We start from the raw sequence: 22,166 nt of genomic DNA on the forward strand, positions 1-22,166 counted from the left end.
ATCTCATTCCTGATACCACTTACCTGCCTTGTTAAGTTTACTAAAGTGTGGACATGCCAACTTTTCCATTTGTCTCTGCAGAACGGGAATGCAGATAGAAATATAATTCATGCTCATAACACCTAATAGATACCAGCACTACAAGTTTGGTAAACATTTGTAAAATGAAAAACAAATGAATATAAGCACTATAAATTTGGTTGAAGAAAAGAATTAACAAGAAATCGCGGATGGTGATTCCTATGGGGCTAGCTTGTTCAGTCCATAATACCCATGAAAGTATTCTCTTATTGTCTCAATATGATTATCATTCCAATATTTTCACAGAGTGCCCAAAAAGAAGATAAATTAAATCTTTAGTTTAACTCCTACACCCTTAGAGATATTCAGATATTTGGGACTATGGACAATGATATCTGCAACTTATATTTTCATTTGGATTATAAATACCACCTATAAATCAAAGGAGTCCTAGAGAGAATCATACATATGAACATACTCATATTTTCACATAGAGACATATTGTTTAATGAGGCTAAAGATGTATTATGCCCTGTTGTTTGACATATGCCATTGCTACCCTCAAAAGCATCAAAAGCAAAATTTGGAGAATTTTTTCAGTTAGATAAACACCCTGCATATTACTGCAATATTACTATTCAAAAAGTACTATGCAATGGAAAAAGTTGATAAAAAATAAAATATTTTCCTTCCTTACCATTATCATATTGAATGTACTAGGAAATTTGGAATGTCAGTAATGTAATGACAGGTAAATTGTATCCAATAAAGAATAATTAATATTCTACTACCACAGGACAGCAACTCTTCAAAGAGTAAAGGAAAAAAAAATCTCTGAGATTGTACAGGTAGAAAATTCAATATCAGTGATATAGCAAATGATCTACTATTCCAATAAAATTCTTAAGAGTTGTTTAATAAGTCAATTTGTCTTTTGATAACTAGGTTATTCATAGTTTGAAGCAATTTGCTTGATATATATATCTTTCTAGATCACAGTTTTGTTTTGTTTTGTTTTGTTTTAAATAATATCTCATCTGGATTATAGTCCTCGGTACTTCTAACAAAAAGGTGAAATATTTCCTAGGAAAGGTGCTTTTTCTCCATCTATTTAAATGTTCAAATTAACTTGAACTTCACAGTAATTTCAGAACATAATTATTGTAGAACTTACTTATTTTAGAAATGATGGCCTAATATACTAAATAGTGGAAAGATTACAGAAATATAATTGGAAGTTGGGAATATTAGTTACAACTCTATTGCTAATTACCCATTAGGCCTTTGGCAAATGGTATATCCTTTCTGGATTCATTTATCTTCTTATTGCAAACATATATATATATACACACACACACACACACACACACATATATATATTCCATAAATATATATATTTCAAAAATATATATATATTCCAGCCATTTCTTTATGTACCTACCATGTACTAAATGCTTTACAAACATGATGTCTATTAATCCTCAGAGCAACCGAGAACAATTATTATCCCTATTTTACAGATGTAGAATTCAAAGCTTGGGGAGGTTACATAATCTACTAAAGTTTACACAGCTAATAAATTGATAAGTTATGGGACAGAATTCAATGGACATTTTGACTCCCACACCTGCCCATTTAACCTCTGCACTATGTGAGGTGATCTTTAAGGACATTTACATTTTCAAATTTCTATAATCAGCTCTTTTGTGATCACCCCCACCCTATGCTAATTTATGAACAGGATGACTAGGGAAGGTATTATGGCATGTTAGAAAGATCATGGCACTTGGGAGTTCTGAGATCAGACAAGCAAGTTCGAACCTCAGCATAGCGTGCAACGAATTGAATTATAAAAGAATATTCCTTAACTCCTATAAGACCTACGTTCCTAACTTGAGCAAAAAAACAAATTCCTACATTCAAGGAAGATTCTGAATAATTTATATAAAATATCTGGTAAAAAAAAAAAAAAGAAAGAGAGAGAAATAAAATTAAATAAAATATCTGGTACATACTAGGAGCTTAGGAAATACTATTGTTACATAACAATAAATATCTTGTCAATCAGATTTGATTTAAATTGGTTTAACATATAATTCTGTGTTGAGAATTTCTGTGTTGAGATCATGAAATGTGTAAAAATAATTACTGTTTTCTTGGAGAAGGTATAGATAACAGTATATTGTATATATGTCACACACACATATATTTTATAAGGAAATAAAAATTATAAGAACTTCATCAAATTACAGAACTGACGAACATTACTTAGTTACTTCAGATTGACAATTTCAATTATTTTAATTTTCTACTTAGTCTTTACACTTTTTGATTCAATATCTTACCTTTAAAATTAAAAAGGAGACCTAATTATGAGACAAAATCTGATGCTTCCCTTTTGCTTCATCTAAACTTTATAATCCTCTACTTAGTCTTAAAGAAAAATGCTATATAGGACTTGACAAAATAATTAAGTACGTGTAGTTTACAAAACAAACAAACAAAATGATCCTGAAACTATTTTGTAATAGCTGGTCAAGGCATGACTGACAGCAGACAGGTGTTTGTGAAGCTATAAGAGGCAACTTGTAGTATAACTAGTCACAATTTTTTTAAAGTAAGAAAAAAAAAAGCTCACCATAAAAAGCATATTTTCTAAATTTTATATTTTTTGTGTTCTGTAGGCTTTTTTTGTGTGTAATATTTGAGGTAAAACTTTCACTTCGTTTTTTTTTTTTTCTCTCTCACGAATAGACAATTATTCCAATTCAATTCTTTGTGTGTGCTTCTAGGGGTATAATTAAAGTGTGTGGGGTGGGGGAGGGAGAATTGAACTGGACTCATTATTTTAAGTGCAGTTAATTATTAAATTGCTTTAAAGATTGCCTTAAGGTCCTTTTTTCGTCTCTTTCCATTTTTGTTAGGACAATGATGCTTCTCTTTTTCAACACTTATATTTCAAATTTACACCTGTGGTGTTTTAGGGTATGGTTTCTGGTGCTCTTGTTAGTCTGGTCCAATCTCTATTCTAAACATGAAATCCTCATTATTTCTGATAACTGATGGTACACTTTTCAATTTCCAGTGTTGTTATCAACTTATATTGTTAAAAATATCTTTTTCAGTAATTTTTATGGATATGGAGTGCAAAGGTAAGTTGATTTATTTGCTTAGCCTTCTTTGTAATTAGTCCTTTGCCTCATTTGCTATCTGACGGATGTATCCAACTAGACTACACACTCTTTGAGAACGACAACCTTATATTTTCAGATAAACATCTTGGCTACTACCTGGTGGATATTCAGCAATTAAATAATCTTTTGTAGGAAAATGAATGGAAATCTTAGGAATTAATAAAGAGCATACTTTTAGATAACCCTTAATCATATCATCCTGCACCAGCTCTTTATATAACAAAAATTTTTTTCAGATAATGTAATGCATAAATGAATTTTTCTTTTTGTTAAGTGAAAAATCTTATTGGTACTTTTATTTTTTTTGGTTAAAAAATAATACAAAATGAGCTTGTTGAAAGCAGAAAAACAAATCTTTTTGCATCAGGTAAAATGTCTTTGTATATAAACTGTGGATGTTTAAAAGCATCACAAGGGATTCACATATATTCACAGAAGTACTTGACTATTTTTTAAATTGATTCCAGTACAGTTATTAAAAATACTTCAGTCTTACTCTTCAAATTCCTATTTGCATTAATGAATTATAAACATTTGGAGTTCAGCTTTGCTTAAGATTCAGAAAGTCACAAAATAATATTGAAATAAATAAAAATAAGAGAAAGCCCAATAGTCTACAAGATCACAACATTTCTTGAGACCAATCAAAAACTGAGATCCCAAGACAACAAAATGAAGTGAAATTCAAAGTGTGACAAGCCTTTTTCAGGAAAAGACAGGACACAGCAAGTGTTGTTCCTTGAACAGCGTACAGGAGGAAGAGGCAACTACCATAAAAGCAGATTGTTAAAAAAGCAAAAATGGTAAAGAATTCTTAAAACAGAGTGTGGTTTGATGTGAGTGTTACGAGTCCCCCAGGAAACCCAGACACAAAGGATTCCTTCCCTGAGTTCACAAAAGAAAGAATGAAGGCAGAACAGGAAACCTGAGAGAGACCTCAGAGTGGCTTACAGACATGAAACACGACCCAATCTCCCAGACTTTTCTTTCATACAAAGGAAAACTTTTAAATGACTTGGGAAGGGAAAGAAGACCTTTCCACTCCCAAAAGCAAGACAATAATTCTGTGAAGGAGGTATAGAAACAAAAATCATCTGCCACTAGAAATGGGGTAGGAAACCTTCTTTCCCCCAATGGTCAAGTAAGCTGCAACGATAAGATGCCATTGAGGGAAGAGCAGGAAACTCCTCTGGTCCCACCACAGGCTTGTTACTCATAACATACAACACTATTCTTTTGCTTGGAGAAAAGTAAGAAATTACTGTCACTGGTCCCAGACAAAGGTACACTGATGCTGAGGGAAGCGTAGGAACAAAAGCTGTCTGACCCTGTAGGAGGGGTAGAAAAGCTGCTTGGACCCAGAATTCTGGATTGATGCAAAAAGCAAATGTTGGCCACCCTGGGGGTTGGGAAGAAGATTATCTCATGCCCAAGACCACCCACAGATACAAGGCAAAGTTTAGCTACTGTGGGGAGACCCACCTTCAAAACCCAAATACACAGGACCTAAGACCAAAATTGGAACAAGGGAATGGATAACCCCTTTTGCACCCACCCACCATGAACCTGCCACTTAGTAACAAGTCACAGCAGTCTACCACTGGGGGAAGGACAAGAGTGAGCAGAGAGACCCTTCAGTGGGGTAGCCATGCAGGGACTACTGGAAGCTAAGGGATGAGCAAGCATATTCCTGGTCCCACATTAAGTACAAGGTAGCATCCGACCACCACTGGAAGGATCTAAAAGCTTTGGTTCACCAACGGTAACTATAACAAAAACAAAATTCAAACCCAGCACAATTACTTGATTGAACAAACCCTCCACACTAATAAACTGACAGAAAAAAAACGAGCTTTTACTCCAGGCATAAGTTTTACTTATCTGAATCTTCAAGATAGGAAAGAGAGGATGTAGAGATACTTTTCACCTCAACTCTAGTGATGGAGCTTGAATGGTACCTCTAAGACAGCTTTGAACTGAGTTTTCTATCGCTGGTTTTTGTTTTGTTTTGTTTTGTTTTTTTCCCAAATACATGACTCGGACGTCAGAATGCCTTACACCTGGCTCAAAGCTAAAGTGAATTCTACTGGCAGGATAGTGTTGGCTGATTTGCACTATATCTGCATTCCCAGAGTTTATTGGAACAAAAGGTTCACAAATAATTTTGGGCACCAAATGTGTACCACACAGGACAGAATTCTGTCTTCAGTCTAATGCATCAAGCTGGGTTACAGAGACTCAAGCAAGAAGAGGATAAACATTCAGGGATGCAAAGTCACAAGCATAGAATTTCATGCAACTTGGCCAAGGGAAATGAAATTAGAGAGATACAACAGAAAACCTCTAGAAAGATTGTATGAGCGCGCGCGCGCGCACACACACACACACACACACACACACACACGCCCTAAGAGAGTCAATTTTAAAGATTTACCAGGTTCACAAAGAGGTCAGTTTACAATGGGACTAGTTCAGATAAGACCTTATCTCCTTACCACTCCTTACCAATCTTTCCTATTCCCACCAATGCTGAGATGTGAGTGGGCATCAGAAACTAACTCACAAGCTGGGGTCAGGGGTTGGGAGAAGTGAGGAAAATAAATTCAGGGTAGAGAAACAGAGAAGAAACCAAATATGCCCTCCTTTCTTTTCTAAGCTTCTAGACAGACGACAACACAAGTGGGAATCAGGGAAGCTTTGATGATGCACTGAATTTAGAATTTTGATATATATGTATATATAGAGGATTAGGCATTCTAATTACCAAGTAGAGATTGTGTTTCTGATTTAAAGTGACTGACAGGTTTGTCTGTTGCCTATTTGTGAACAGAAAGGATCGGGATTTGACCAGGTTTTGATCTGCAGTATGAAGAATTACTCTACTGAATAAATTTTGAAGGTCAATGAGAGGCAAAAATGAAGTGATACTTTAGATATGTTGGAGTCACATTTCTCCACATATGGTTATGCAGGGAATGACTATTACCACCCCCTAAAATTCTCTCATAATGACTCATTTCATGGAACTTCCTTACCTTGCATTATGGATATTATCCAGTTCCACCATCTGAGCTAGTGTTTCTTACTTTGGACTCTCCAAAGTAAAGTCAGCCAAGACTGATTTATCAGACTTATTCTTATCAGAAATTTGTATTAATTGCCCTAAGCAACAGTACAACTATAGTTAATGTTCATAATTGTAGTCCTAAATTAATGAAGAGTTCCCAAGTGATTTCCAAAGTAACAAAAAGAACTACATAATGCTAAGAATAATTAAGTTACGAGATTAAACATATTTCTTCTATTTTAACTGATCACTTACCTAAAGTACGTAAAAAAATTCTACTGATCATAATATATAAATATTATAATAGCTCTGTGGTACTTTGGAGATTATCAGGTATTTTCACATTCTCTCTTTTGACCTTACCAGCAATCTAACATTTATAAAATAGTAGACTTTGTTAAATAAACTTCTAGAGCACTTTTGAGCATGCACACACATATGTATGCATGTGTGTGTGCTGTGTGTTTGTCAGTATTTATGCATGTGTACGTATGCCTACATTCGAGGAAATAAATAAGGGAAAAGATGTCTTGTCTTCCATGTTTACTAAAACCAGTTAGCAACCATAGCCAGTTTCATCTTTTCATGACTTAATATCTTTTAGAACCCAGAATTCAATCTTCTCGTACACATGTATACTTTGCAGACAAAAACACATATATTGGTTTAAATTATTTTTCAAATATTTCATCTGCTTCTTGAGAAACATAAAAAATAATGAGAAATATACATTTATAAACTAAAAATGAAACGGAATACTGTTTGCAGGACTCAAATCTCATAAATTCCAGGAACATACCTTATTCATAGTCAACAAAAGTCAGTATGTGCAAACAGGCTATATTCTTGCTACTCAGTGAGAAAACAATATCCCTTAGATTCTCAAGAGTTGTGAATGCTTTCAAATCTCTTCTAAGTGGTTTTTATTAGGAAATACCACATGACTAACAAATGCATTCATTATTTCCTTTAATAGTTTGTTAGAGTGTACATCTCTTAGAGTCTTAGTGCTTTTCTATATGAGAAAGTTCAGAGTTAAAGGCAGAAAAATAAGATTGATATTCACCTGAAGTCTAATAGCAGAGAGTAAAAGCTTGTTCTTAATTTGAAAATGTTCTGTGAAGCATTTTCGCTACTTAAAATTCATGTTAGGAACTTCGTAACATAATTCATTAGTGTTATCTCAGCATGTTTGTTTCATCACTGTGAAGTTGAATCTTTATGAGACACTAGAAATTCCTAGAGTTAAACAATGGTGAAGTTCTTTGAAATCCAAGGATAAGAGGTGATTTCTAGCTACAGAAAATGATAATCTTACTATACGATCAGTGCCATTAGGGTACAGATTACATCCTACAATCTGTAGTATGTGTCTGCTCTAGGGTTGATTAGAGAAGAGGCCTGGAACTATTTCTGGAGTTCTGAAGTGGATCTTAAGCTGACAGTAGTGTATCTGTGTGCGTGCGTGTGTGTGTGTCTGTGTGTGTATGTGTGTGTGTTGGTAGTGGAAGTTCTAAGTAACAGAATGACGAATCATCAAATAGTTTACTGGCTCGATATGATACCATATATTTTAGCATAAACTTGGGGGAACTGCTGCATTCTAAACTTCAAAGGGGGAGTATGGAGATGCTGGGGATGGGAATAGGTGCTGGAGCTGACGAATAGGGCTTGACCCTTCAGATGCTAGACAAGCAATCTCATAAATATAGCACTACCCTTTGATAGCATGTCAACAGATTATCCTTAAACATGTCAACTGGAGAATATATTTGGCAGGGAGAGATTGATTCCCTTACTTCCTGGCTACACTTCTCTTCATAATATCATAAAAGAGAGCCTAACTTGGATCCTATCCAAAGTTATTTATTATTCTTTAACTTTGTGAAAGGAAGATGCTGAGGTGTAGAAACGTGTGTCTACTCCATATCTCAATCAAGTAGAACCCACCATAAGAAATACACAAGGTCAGTATAGCAAAGTGATTAAGAGCACAGGCTCAGTGTTCGTTTTCTATGGCTGCTGTAACAAATCGCCACAAACATGATGGCTTAAAAGAACACAAATTTATTTTTTACAGTTCTAAGGGTCAGTAATCCAGAATTGGTCTCACTGGGCTGAAGTCAAGGGGTTGGCAGAGCTGGTTCCTTCTGCAGACTCTAGAGAAGAATCCATTTCCTTGACTTTTCTAGCTTCTGGAAGCCACCTGCATTCCTTGGTTTATTACCTTTTGCTCGCATCACTCTAACCTCTTCTATAGTCAGACTTCTACTTCCCCATTTATCCTTCTTGCCTCCCTCTTATAAAGTCCTTTGTGATTACCTTTAGGGACCACCTGGATAATCCAAGATAATTTCCTCACTTCCTTATCTCAAGATCCTTAACCTTTTCCAGTTAGTAACTATAACAAGGAAAAAAAAATCCTTTACTCAATTACATCTGCAAATCCCCTTTGCTAAACGAGTATCTTTTGGGGCTGTTGTTCAGCCTACCACAGGGCTCTAAAATCAGAGCTCGTGCAAATACATGTATTTGCATTCCAGGATTGTTGAGAGACAATTTTCTATGGTTCTTTCACATTTCTGTTCATCTTGAGAGCAGAGAAACTAAGTGCCTTTGTTCCAGACTCTTTTCGAGGATGTTAATAATCTTTGGAATGTAGTGATTATGTCTCTCTCTGAAGCAAAGGGCAGGTTTACTTATAGTCCTAGAAGGTAGAGAAAGCAACTCCCTCTGGAGCAATGAACATGCATGCTTACTGTAAGAACAAAAAAAATGGGGTTTTGTATGCTCCAGATGACTCTCCTGTAACATGGCCCGCTATGTGTGCAGATGTCACCTTTGTGTTGTCCTCTGGGGAATGGGGCTCAAGATCCTGACTATTGCTATTGATCTTAGTAATAAACTCTTTTGTCTCAGAAGTTTTATGTCTTCTGCTGCATCCACAACAGTGTAACAAGCTAACTGTTTAGCTTGTAAGAGTAAAAAAATCTCAGATTTTATGGATCTTGACAAGCTGTATCATTTACCTGATATGTGACTTTGATAAAACACTTCATCTTGCTGAATCTCAATTTACAATCTGTAAAATGGAGCTAAGAATAATACCGACCTCAGGGAGTTGCTGAGTGGATTAAATGGGGTAATGAATGTAAGATGAGCGATCCTGACAAAGTAACTACTCATCCAATGTTAACTATTATTGCACTCATTGATTTTACCATCACAAAACAAGGTGCTACAGTCTAAAACTAGGAAAACACATCTAGATGATAAAATATTTTTTTTGTCCAAACTTGCATTTAATTATAATAAAGGTCAATTTGTTTATTCATGGGCACACATTTTATTTGAAATTATAAAAATCACAGTTCGGAAGAATTGTAGTCATATAGATCTTATATTTGCAAATGTTATCACTCTCTTCCACCCATGTTACCCCTATATGTCTATTTTGAAAAAAAAATTTGGTAAAGAAAGCCTACATGTTATATAAAATGGTGATCTCAAGTCCCAGTTTAATTATGGCATTTGTTGAAACTATGTTTTTTCTGTTATAGCTGCAGGCATTAATAACTTTCAAACCCAGGAAAAATGCTTTGAATTTTTTTAATACTTAAAGATATGAAACAATATGAAAGATTATTTTAACATGTCCTCTATATGGATATATGAATTTGAGTACAATAAATTCATACAGTTTAAAAACACGTACTGCACTAATGGAACACATTCAACAATAAATTTAATAGTAAGTTACCATTTTTATATATTTTTTATTTTCTGCCAAAACTATAATTCCTGCTTCAGTAAAAATGAATCTTGGACAAGACACCCAAGAAGATAAAAATGAATTCGATCTTTTAAAAAGCATCTATCTTGTTCTTTTAGAGAAAATGACAATTATGCCAGGCAAGAATGGCTAATTTAAATTCTCTGACCATTTTATTTTATTTTATTCTTTTCTTTTTTAATTATTTTTATTTATGCATATTGTGGGGTACAGAGTTGACTATCAGTATTTGTGTACAGTATGGGATAATCAAATCAATATTATTAACATGTTTATCATTACAAATCGTAATTACTTTTTCTGTCCCTTACCCAATTACTCCCTATACCTCCTCCCTCCCCCTTTCCCACCTCTAGTAACTATAGGTCTGTTCTCTCCTTCTGAAAGTTCAATGTTTATTATTGACCATTTAATTTTATTTTGCCTCCTACTGATACCTTTTTACTGTCTGCTGTGGTACCCTGCCTTATTTTCTTTATAGCACTTATCACTGTCTTATTCATTTGTGTGTTTACTTGTTTATTATCTACTTCCCACTGCTTTGATGTAAGTTAAACATGAAGCTTTGTCCTCTTTATTGCAGCATTCCCATCACCTGGGACAGCACCTGGCCCAGAGAAGGCATTTGCTTAATATTTATTGACCAGACAAATAAATAAGTCAAGCAATTAATTTTTTTAAAAAAGAGGTATGAACTTTTCAAAATTTTGTCAAAAATTCTAGGAAGGGGAAAAAATACACATTTGAAAATATTTTGTTCTTACAGAAGTCTATTTTTATTAAATCAGTGATATGTTTCATTTTACAATATTTTCAGTAATAATTGAGATATGTAATTTTTTTCTTTCTCATTAATTTAACAACTGCTTTAGCCCCCAAGATTTTACAAAGTTGATGGGATATGCCACATTTAGGAGGTTTTCAATAAACTTCTAGAAATAAAAATTAAAGAATAAATGAAAATGGATCATTATTGGAAATGCTATTGTAGTTGCCTTTCTTTATAGAAAAGATCTGAGTTTAAAGATCTGAGAAGATGTCCAAAATATTTATCTTTTATTTATTAACAGCAAAATCTTCATAGACTTGTACTTCAAACTATACAAATTTATCTAAGACTCAGAATTCCTACGAAGATTACAACTTCACTTTGCAAGCTTGGCATTGCCTCTCAGTCTTCAGGTTAGATGGTAGACACTCTAGCTAAATAACTGAATACACATATATTTTAATTTTTTCGGGTTTCAGGAACCACAAGTTGTCATTTGCCAAATGTAAGCTTCTGTTTTGACATTTTAATTTTGTATTGTAGTGTGTATTATTATTCTCCTTAATGGAAAGAAGAAACACAAATTGATAAAAAGACATTAAGCTATCCTTTGCACAGAAATATCAAAATGTTAAATATATGTCAGGTGTGAAAATCAGCAAAATGTTCTCATAACCTTCATATCGCCAAAGCAGCACTGTACAGATATGCCTGGCAATCACATGCCTATTAGAGTTGATCTATCTTGCTGTGGTGGAATGCAAAGAATCTACAGTGTCACTGATAATACATTGTTATCAAAATTAAGATTATTAGTTGGAACATTCAGTCATAGCACGGGCACTGACATTTTTGAAAGGAAACCAAGAAACCTCTGTATTACAGTTTAGTCCCTCTCAAAAGTATCTGGGTCAAAAACAGAACCTTCTAAAAATGTATCTGTATAGAGAGACTGTGCAAGTCCACTGTACTAAAATTGCCAAGTCCCTATCATCTGCTACCACATTACAGAGAAAAGTAAGCAGACAGTCTCTGCTGCATCCAAGTTGAAGCAAAAATCTTAACTTTAATTAGACACTTTGTGAGAATGTAAAATCATGGTGGATTTATATTTCCTTAATCTGTGAACTATAAAAAAATAAGACAAAAACAGGGATATTTTTCATTTTGGCACTTCATTTGCCAGTCATGGAGAATGTACTTTTTAACATCAATGGTTTGATTTAAAGTAAAGCTGAGTTGAATGAATGATTTTCTCACACTCTCCTCATTCCCTCTAAAAGATAGGAGATACCACCATTCATTACCACTCATGATGTAAATAATTTTCGTCCATCTCTCTGTTTTTAATTTCTCTCCTTCTTCTCTCTGATTCTTTCTGCACCCACCACCAGATTGATCCTCCTAGAATACCACTTCATTCACCTTATTCTTTGACTCAAAAGCATTTCCTGTCTCTTATTCCCTCAGGGTTTTATCTAAACCCTTTCCTCTCACATTCATTTCATTTTCCATCAAGATCTTTTATTTTAACACTGTTCACTTTCCACATCTCCTCTGTCACTATTATCAGCAAACAAAAGCTCCAAAAGTGATCCATTTAGGTTGTCCACATCCTTTTTCTGGAGACTGTGTTCCCTTTCCCTCCACCCCCACGGAATTGCTGGTTGCAGAAATGTCCTCCTCTCCTTCTTGAACATTTTTAACATTCTTCCTTTAAGATATAGCCCAAACACCACCTCCTGCACAAAGAGTTCTCTGAGTAATACCCACATAAAATATCTCTTTCTCCCTGTAGATTCCCAATACATGGGTATTCTCTATCAATCATATATTTCTTTGGGACAGCTTTGAATTTATTAATTAAATGTTAACAATGCCTTTACATTTTTGTGTGTTATAACCTCAAAGGTAAATTTTGATCTTCTTGAAGGCAGTAGCCATTTCCTAAAATTCCTTTTATCACCTAAGATAGCTAGCACAGTGTCCTCCATGTAATAAACACACAATTAATGTTCCTTTAATCATTGATTTCTAAAATATTTAAGATGTAAGCAGACTTTATACATGAAGAAACTGAGGTTCTAATTAACATGCCTAAACATGGCAGGCAGCCAGTCACAGATCTGGTTTGCTTGATCATTAAAGATTTTTTTTTAATTATACCAAAGTTACATTCTTCTGTTACTTGATTGGTTGTTCCTAAGCCAAATAATTTATGAAATGCACCAATTTTAATAAAGTATATGTATATATTTTTGCATGCATATAACTTCATATACGTATCTATAAATAAAAATAGGTATAAATAATTGAAGTTTCTATGGAGATATTGATATTTCAAGGACAACTCTAGAAAATTCCGTTTTAATGACTTGAAAATTAAGAAACAATATGCAATAATTGTGATAACAATAGGGTCATTGATATTTTTAATTCACTTTGAGTGACATGACCAGTATCACTTTGAGTGACATGACCAGTATCCTGATGAGAACCAAATATTATAGAAGTCTCCAATTCCTGTTAAATCTTATGCTCTATCATATAGCACTGTAAAAATATCATTATAAACCTACATTTTCTCAGAAGGTGGGTAATAGATCAATTTAATTCATATAGTAAATGTAGTGGACAATTGCAAGATCAACTATACAATGAAGGCTTTAATACAGTTATATGTGAAAAACATGGAAAATAATGTTACTGAAGAAATAAAATTAACAAATATTTTTAAGCCAGGAATAACTTGGGTTCTGGTTAAAGCTAGTCTGACATACACCAGATTTATCATTTTAAAATGCTTTATCGCTGGGCAGTTTGATGTTAATGTCATACAGTGTTACTTACCATCTTTCAGAATGGTTTCTCGCTCTGTTCCATCTATCTTCTGCCGGCCAATTAGGAAACTGGTGGTGTCAGCAAAGTAGATGTAATTGGTTTCTGCGTGGAAATCTAAAGCACGAGGGTTTACCAGATTTTCTATGGGGATCATGTACTCATCAGCTATCTTGGTATTCAAGTCCATTCCTCTAACAATTCCTGGGCGTCCTTTCCCATAAAAGAGGAACAACTCATTCTTTGGTCCTGCAAAAGAAAGATTGCAAACATAAACAACTGATGCTGCCTAATCTTCTTTACACTGCATAATGCCACTGTTTAATTAACTGGCACAATTAGCGTTTTTAAAATTCAATACTAAAAATTAAACTCTAAAATATGCCAAATGTATCTTGATGCAGGAAGGCCAGCTAGTTACATTACTTTAATTAAAGAAATTACTTCTGTGAATGGGTTATATTTAGTTAATTATTCTTCTGTCTGTAATTGTCTGTATAGCAAAAACATGACAGATCATTGGATAACTTGAAATTTGCAAAATGGACATTTATTAAAACATCCAGCACATTTAATTTTATAATTTATTACAATCTAACACTTTCTTTAGATACTAACTGTAGCATTCATTATTTTTGACAATGCTAAAAACTTCAGAACATTTAAGACACACCACTCCACAGTGTGTATCTACAGACTGCCAGAGTCAAACAAAAAGAATCATACAGTATCACTAACTTGCATGTGAATATATTACAGTTGCCCAAACATATGTCCTATTCTTTAAAGAAATAAAATCAAATGCCAGTTATAGCACGACTTTTTTTCACATCTTAATTAGAATGTTAAAGGCTGATGCTGTCTGCTGTAACTCTGATGTACAATACAGGCCTTATCAAAAATAAAACAAAAAACAAAAACAAAAACCCCAAACAAAAAACTGTTTCCTGAGTTGAAAATGCCAGAATCAAAGTAGCTTTTTCTACAGGATGAATTGACTCTTGTAGATTTCTATATGAAAATATAGGCCGGTTAGCTCAGTTGGTTAGAATGCAATGTTGATAACACCAAGATCAAGGGTTTGGAAACTAGGAAATCTCATGCCTGGTTTATTCTATATAATTTAAAAATATTTACTTTATATGAAATGGAAAACATAGACTTAGTAATAAAACTGAGGATACAAAAGATTCAGCTGTATTTAGATAACAATAATTGAGATTCTTGATAAAGCAAAATAATTATATTGTAGAAAATTTGGGAAACAATAAAAGAAAAAAATAAGCAGTTTCTTATCAAACTAACCCCCTGAGCACAAACTACATTAACATTTTATATATTTCCTTTCTTTCATTTTTCTTTTTAAAATTAGTGTTACTGAATACTGAATATATTTAAAGAAATATATTAATTTATTAATATATTAAAATATGTTTTAATAACATATTTTAATAACATACTTTAACATATAAAGAATAAAAATCAAACAAATCCCAGGTACCTAGCACAGATCTCCAGAATATTGCCAGTACATTGAAAGATATGTATGTGCCCCAGACCTACCTTCATCCATTTCGGAGATATCCAGTATCCTGATTGTTGTGTTTATTGCATATTTTTAAGAAGAGTTTTGGCACATATATAGTGTATTTGCCAACAGCAGATTTTTAAATTTTGTATGTTTGAATGGCATCTGTGAACTCTGTGGATTAATTTTATTCTTATTATATTCTTGATATTCAACCATGCTTGTCATAGTCATAGTTCATTTTCATTTCTGTATAGCATTTCTTTGTATGACTATTTCAAATTTAACTTATCTAGCTATTTTTATAATGCATATTTACTCACGTAAAAGAGGACACAATGATATGTTCTGCTTTTGTTGTTTAATCTTAGTATCAAAATTATTTTCTATGTTATCAATTATTTTAAGCTTTACATTGTTCCTGTTTGATATATGATAATTTACTAAGCCATTTTTCTGATTGGTTTTATGTTTTCATTATAATAATACCAATATAAGCGTATTTTTTTTCAACCTAACCTTTTACGCATTTTCTTAGATGGAATTACAGGGTAAAGAGTAATGACTCTCCGCATTGCCCTCATAGCCTCCCCATGTCTACTTGATTTCAAGGGTGTATTCTTTTAAAATAATATTTTAAATGATTTAAAAGTAGTACTGACTTCTTTGAAAATTGTTAACATTTCTTAGTATTTCCTGCCAACATTGTATGTATATGTACTTTTGATTTTTCAAAAATTGTGATCTTAACATACTCATTTTTTAAATTTAATGACATTTTTCAGGTCATTGAAGTCTTTAAAAATATTTTTTTTCCTATGGCAGCATAATATTTGCTACTAGAGAGGCAATATAACATGGTCAGCTACATATCTATTGTTGGATATTTAGATTGTTTCTGAGTTTTTGTTATTATAAATATATTTACAGTGAATTTCCTTAATTAAAAGCAGGATAACTTGTCAAATGATGTTATTAGTTTTGTGGCTGTTGTATATATTACCAAATGTCTTTCCAATACTGCTATCAATTTCTGATTCTATTAGCAATGCATAAGAATGCTGGTTTCACCATACCCAATCTTGCTAATATTTGTTCTTATTTCTAATGAGTGTTTTAATTGGTAATTGGTAAACCTGCTACTTCATTGATTTATTATAAATGTGTGTGTATATCTGAATGTATATGTATGTATGTTTTAAATAAGAATAGTAACTATTTTTTCATTGTTTTCTTTGGTCATTTTCTTAGACATTCTTCAATACCTACCTGAAAGTTTCTTGTATTATACACAATTCAAAACTAAAAACTACATTTCACAGACACTCATATAGCCAGGGTTCTTGTTATCATTTAAGTATGTAAAATCAGATGTACTAGCTCAAGTCTGAAATATGAAAATGAGCAATTGCCCTCTTTTTTGTATTAGGGATGACTGAATCACACACATGTTACTCTGATCTTACATGTTTCACCAAGCGTGTGTTTGTAGGTATGAACATATGTGTGTGATTGTACTTTTACATAACACGCTATCACTTCCCAAGTGGCAACCAGATCAGTTTAAAAAATCACACACACATGCATATACACACATGCACACACAACTTTTCTTACCTTGAGACTTCAGACCCAATACTCTCAATTATCCAGAAGGCCTCAGGAACATGAGACCGGGTATCTTTACATTTCCAGCATTTAGTACAAAATCAGAAATGTAAATTGAAAATACAAAGTACAGTCAAGTGCTGCATAACAAAGGACCACACATATAACGGTGGTCCCATAAGATTTAATACTGTATTTTCACTGTACCTTTTCTATGTTTAGATAGACAAATATCATTGTGTTACAATTGCCTACAGTATTCAGTACAGTAACATGCTATACAGTTTTGTAGCCTAGGAGAAATAGGCTATACCACATGGTCCAGGTGTGTAGTAGGCTTTACCAACTGGGTTTGTGTAAGGACACTCCATGAGGTTTGCACAACTATGAAATCACCAAACAACACATTTCTCAGCACGTATCCCTGTCCTAAAGATATACACAACTATACTAAAATGCATGTATTTGATTACAGTCAAGCCCTTTGGGTTCTTGATTTAAAACTGTACTATTATTAATTGTAATCATTTAGACTTAAAATTCTAGCAAGTTTAGTAGTCTCATTTCACAGTCCTCAGCAAACACATGACAAGAAAATGGAATAGAATGCAGGATAGTGACCAGAGAAGGAGCACTGACAGAAAAAAAAAAAAAAGCTGTCTCTATGACAAAGGAGCAGACAAACAGGACATTGTAAAAAGCAGTTGCCGTAACTTTAAAAATAATGGTATTTGGGGGACCATTAAAGACCAACAGTCTCCACAGGGACACCACTTCTTCCAGAGCCATTCTAATATAATGGATTACAAAGACTCCAAGCCAAGTCCTTAACTTATTTTTGTGCAAAATAGTAAGTTACAAAAGTCATTTAAAAAACTCTCAGCTTACTTAAATAAGCAAAAATTAAAATATTCTGGCATATTGCAAAAATAAAACAAAGTTATATAGCTATATTCAGTTACCTGGACAATTAAATTATGAAACGAACTTCGCTCCCCTATGATGTTGGGTAAGGTGAAGCATTACTATAGTAGATTTCTGCTGGACCAAACAACACACCTATTACTAGGACAGCACCTTAGTTCAGATAAGAGAAAATCTGGTCAACCAGTGATTCTAGCTCATTAGCCCAAAAACATTCTTCAGGGACTTAAAAAATAATCTTCCTAAAAATCTTCCCTAAAGTAAGTATGTTCCCTAAGATCAATACGTTTAGTGATTCTGCTGATTCATTTCCCATTCACATTATCACCAAAGAAAACTAAGTACCGATTTTGAGAAGAATGGCCAGTATATCATTGCAGGCACATTTCACCTAACTTTCATGTTATTACTGATGTTGATGCTGCTAATTAATACTGAAAATCCTGTTCCGGAGTGGTAGCTTCTGGCAAAAAGTTTGATATTAACAACGTACTTTTGCATGACCTGCCATCACTTCCCAAGTTGAAGCCAGTCCTGCAGCGACAGGTCCGTGTTTTGTAACTGTTGCTGAGCAGACAGATGTGTGAACATCCCCCTGGCATTCCATACGGATCCACTTCACATGCATGGCTTCTGACTATAACAAATGAAAAACAGCTCTCTTGAACTTCTCCAAAGACAAGATAATCATGTGCATCAGTATGTCAAAACTTTTACAAGGTAGGAACAGAGAATCTTAGCAAAATTCCCTATACCCAACTATTTAGTACCGTAATCAAATGGAAAAAAAGTTTAAACCCCATAGGAGAGGAGAGAGGGATTTGCGAAAAATTCTCCTAAGGCTGCATTTTAAAAAAGAATTCTAAGAAATAAATGTATTTATAGTAAATTAAACTGTTCACATGTAATCAAAACAAAAGTGACATGATTTTTTGGTATGGGCTTACTGTACTTTTTAAAATACTAATTTCTAAAAAAAAGTACAAAAAGATACATAAAAATAATCCCAGGTTAGGTAGTAAGCAAAGAAAGAATTTCCTTTGAAAAACCCATCACATGAGCACTTAAACTAGAAGGAATGTGATTCAGTGATTATCTGTACTCTGTTGAGAAGTGCTGAGGAAAATGTTTTTTTTTTTTTAATTTTAAATTTTGAGTTCATTGTCGTTTTGAGAATCCTATCAATAAAGGAAATATGTGTTGTGTGTGGATGTGTGGGTGTATGTCCATAATTGTCAAAAGGTGGACGTTGAGTTTATGTATGGAAATAGGGGAGTAGAAGGATGTTTCATGAACACGAGTTAGGGAAGAAAAAAACATGAAAAGTATCAGATGGAGAGGATGAGAAAAAGAAGGATGGGTCAAAGAGAAAAAGAAGTAGTAGGAATAAGGTCAGTAAGATTTTATACATTATTACAATTATATTTCTTTTAGATCACCACTTAGTTGAAATTGTGATGATTACTATGGCAGTTTTCTTTCAATAATAAAAGTACTGTGCTTTTAAAGCTCGTGCCTTGTTCTTTTTGTATATCTCATTTTCTAAGTGAAATGCACTTTTAAGTATTTTCCCCCACCAAAAGGGTTACTTTTATCTTCCACCCTCACCCCCTTGTACACTAGATCACATCTCCTCTCATCCCATCAGCAACTCTCCACGTTTTCACTTTCATCAGTTTTGTTCTCTCCACTGGATCATGCCCAGCGAAATGCAAATGTGCCATTATTTCTACATCCTGAAAAAAACCCTCCTTTTAACCTGAATTCCCACAGCAATGCTTCACCTAGCTACCCATTTCTCAGCTCCCCATTTACATCCACACTTTTCAAAGTTATCTGTGAGCATTTTTTACAACTCCTTTTCTTTCTGTCTCCCCCAAACCCATTCTACTCAAATATTCACTGCACCTCTGAAACTGCCCTTGTCAGATCCCAATGAGCTTCTTGCTGTGAAATCCAATGGTAATTGGATTTAACAAGCTTTCCTCAGTCTCATGTTTTGATTCCTCCTATTTTCTTTGACTTATTGTTGGAGTGTCCCAGTGGCCATTATTTGGAACTCTTCTCTTTTCCATCTATATTTACTTCCCTGGGGTTCACATCCATTGTCATGGCTTTAAAGGTCATCTATATGCCAGTTGATATTTAAATTGATATTTCTAGCCTGAACTTCCCCCCTGAACTCCAGACTTTTATATTCAAATACCTCTTGTTGCCTCCATTCGGATTTATAACAGATGTTTGAAATAACCTACTAAAATTGAACTTTTTATCTTTACCCCAAATCTGCTCCATATTTAGTTTCCCTGATCTCAAAAATAACTCAGTTATTCCAATTGCTCTAGCTGAAACATTGTAATCATCCTTGGCTCCTTTTCTATTATGTCTCACATCCAATCCCTCAAGAAATCTTATTGGCTCTATCTTCATATATATATCCTGAATTTAACTACATCTCACCACTTTCACTGCTACCATCTTGGTCCAATATATCATCCACTCTAACCTTCCACCCGTCTGCCCCCACAGTCTATTGTCAACACAGTAGCCATGTTTGTTCTTTAAGATGTCAATCAGATCATCAGACTCCTCTTAATGCTTCCTAAGGACTCCCCATGTCGCTAAAAGTAAAAGCAAACGTTTTTACAATAGAGGGTCCTATCGTTATGGTCCTCCATTTCTCTAACCTCACTTCTTAAATTTCTTTCCTTTCTTCACTCTGCTCCAGACACATAGGTGTCCTTGCTGCCCCTTGAACAATCTTGGCATCCTCCTTCCTCAGGGCCTTTGTGCTTGCTCATTCCTCTACCCACAATGTTCTTGCCCCAGATTTCCCCGTGCCTGCCTCCAATTACGTCAAAACTTTGTTCAATGCCATTTTTTCAATGGGGCTTTACAATATGAAATTGTAAACTCCCCTCATCCCTGACACTCCTTATGCTCCTTACTTTATTTTCTCTATAGCAGTTATTACCTTCTATGTACTGAACTAATCAGCTGCCCCAGGGTCTTGATTTTTTATGTTAAATTATTCTACATGTGATTGAGCCTAAATTGTATGGATGGACAGCATCACTAACTATTATGAAAAATAACTGGTTTGGGTTTTTGAGAAACACTTAGAAACATTGCAACCTTTTCTTTAAAAAAGTATTTTTTTAATGAGCATGTGTTAAAGAACAATTGGGATGTTAAGTCAGGAGAGCCCAACAACTACAATAAACACTGAACAGATATTGCAAGGCAGTCACCTAACTTAGAATTTGTCTCCCAAAAATGATATTCCCCCCCCCCCAGAAAAAAAAAGGCTCAGCATCTGGGTTTCCTGTCTACATACATCACAATTGAAAGCTCCTTCCTGAATCTAAATTTAGCCATCATTTCAATTCTATGGTTGTAGAAACAATTCACTAGGAACTGAATAATTTGTCATTTAGACTTATGAAGGGAGCTCTACTCCTTTTAACAAGCAGACATGCACACTTGCTGTCAAAACAGAATTTATGACTCACTCACTTTAACATCATACAAAAGCACAAGGACTATGTCCCCATTCAATCTACCATTACGTAGGTTTGGAAGAAGGTTTGCAACTCACCTGTTGGTTGAGTTCTTTTTTGATAGATTCTGATTCCTTGAGCATTTTCCATTTTAATTAACAAATGAATATCAGTGCCATTAAATCGGTTTATCCTTATGATATTGAAGTTATCAGAATTGGTTGTATACAAATAATCTTCAAACACAGTTATACCATAAAGATGTCTGACCTATAAAGAGGGTCAAAAATAACTATGATTTTTAATCATGCCGCTTTCAACTTGAAAGAAAAACTGATTGCTGTTTACTAGTGTAGAAAATGCCATTGTAGAATCACAGGATTACTATCATTCTTGTCTCGAGAAGAAGTTAACATTTCACTAACTTAAAAATTTTCTCCGGAGAAGAAAACATTATGCAGTAGTGGATAAAGAAGATCCAAAATGTAGAGAAGATAATTTTATTCATGTTTAATTAAGAAAACATGTTCAATAGTTACTTTTCAAAGGCTAGTAAGAACTAGACTTTCAAGCATATTCAATAATGGGCTTATGGCATTGTTATATACAATCTGAGATTTTTTTATGGGCTACTTTTTCGTAGAGTCATGCATATGTAGAAGTTGCAAAATCATAGCTCTCCCTATGAAAGGACTAATGAGAAAACACCTATGAAAATTTGTTTTATAAACTCAAAATACCATTTTTTGGTCACAAGTTACATTTAGTTTAATACTTGCTCCAGCATGAAAAATAATATATAAAGAAATCATATATTTGTAATAATTGCAAATATAATGATGTTATTATATTCAGAAATTGAATTATTTCTAAAGCCTGTTAACAATGGGAAATGAAAATGTTTGCTTTGAGAATGGTGATGTT

The 22,166-nt window shown here is 33.8% G+C and overlaps 1 protein-coding gene across 1 annotated transcript in view; it reads right to left on the minus strand.

The window, feature by feature from the left end:
* LRP1B (LDL receptor related protein 1B) overlaps nucleotides 1-22,166 on the minus strand; it is a 1,457,254-nt gene that overhangs the window by 766,495 nt on the left and 668,593 nt on the right. The window contains exons 9-11 of the mRNA XM_063085362.1: nucleotides 21,341-21,512; nucleotides 18,236-18,379; nucleotides 13,695-13,931 (exon numbers count right to left, since the gene is read on the minus strand). Of these exons, the coding sequence (XP_062941432.1) occupies nucleotides 13,695-13,931; nucleotides 18,236-18,379; nucleotides 21,341-21,512 (553 nt within the window). The remainder of the gene's footprint in view (nucleotides 1-13,694; nucleotides 13,932-18,235; nucleotides 18,380-21,340; nucleotides 21,513-22,166) is intronic.

Source organism: Cynocephalus volans, chromosome 1 (assembly GCF_027409185.1).
Source record: "Cynocephalus volans isolate mCynVol1 chromosome 1, mCynVol1.pri, whole genome shotgun sequence".
In the NCBI taxonomy this organism is placed as follows: domain Eukaryota; kingdom Metazoa; phylum Chordata; class Mammalia; order Dermoptera; family Cynocephalidae; genus Cynocephalus; species Cynocephalus volans.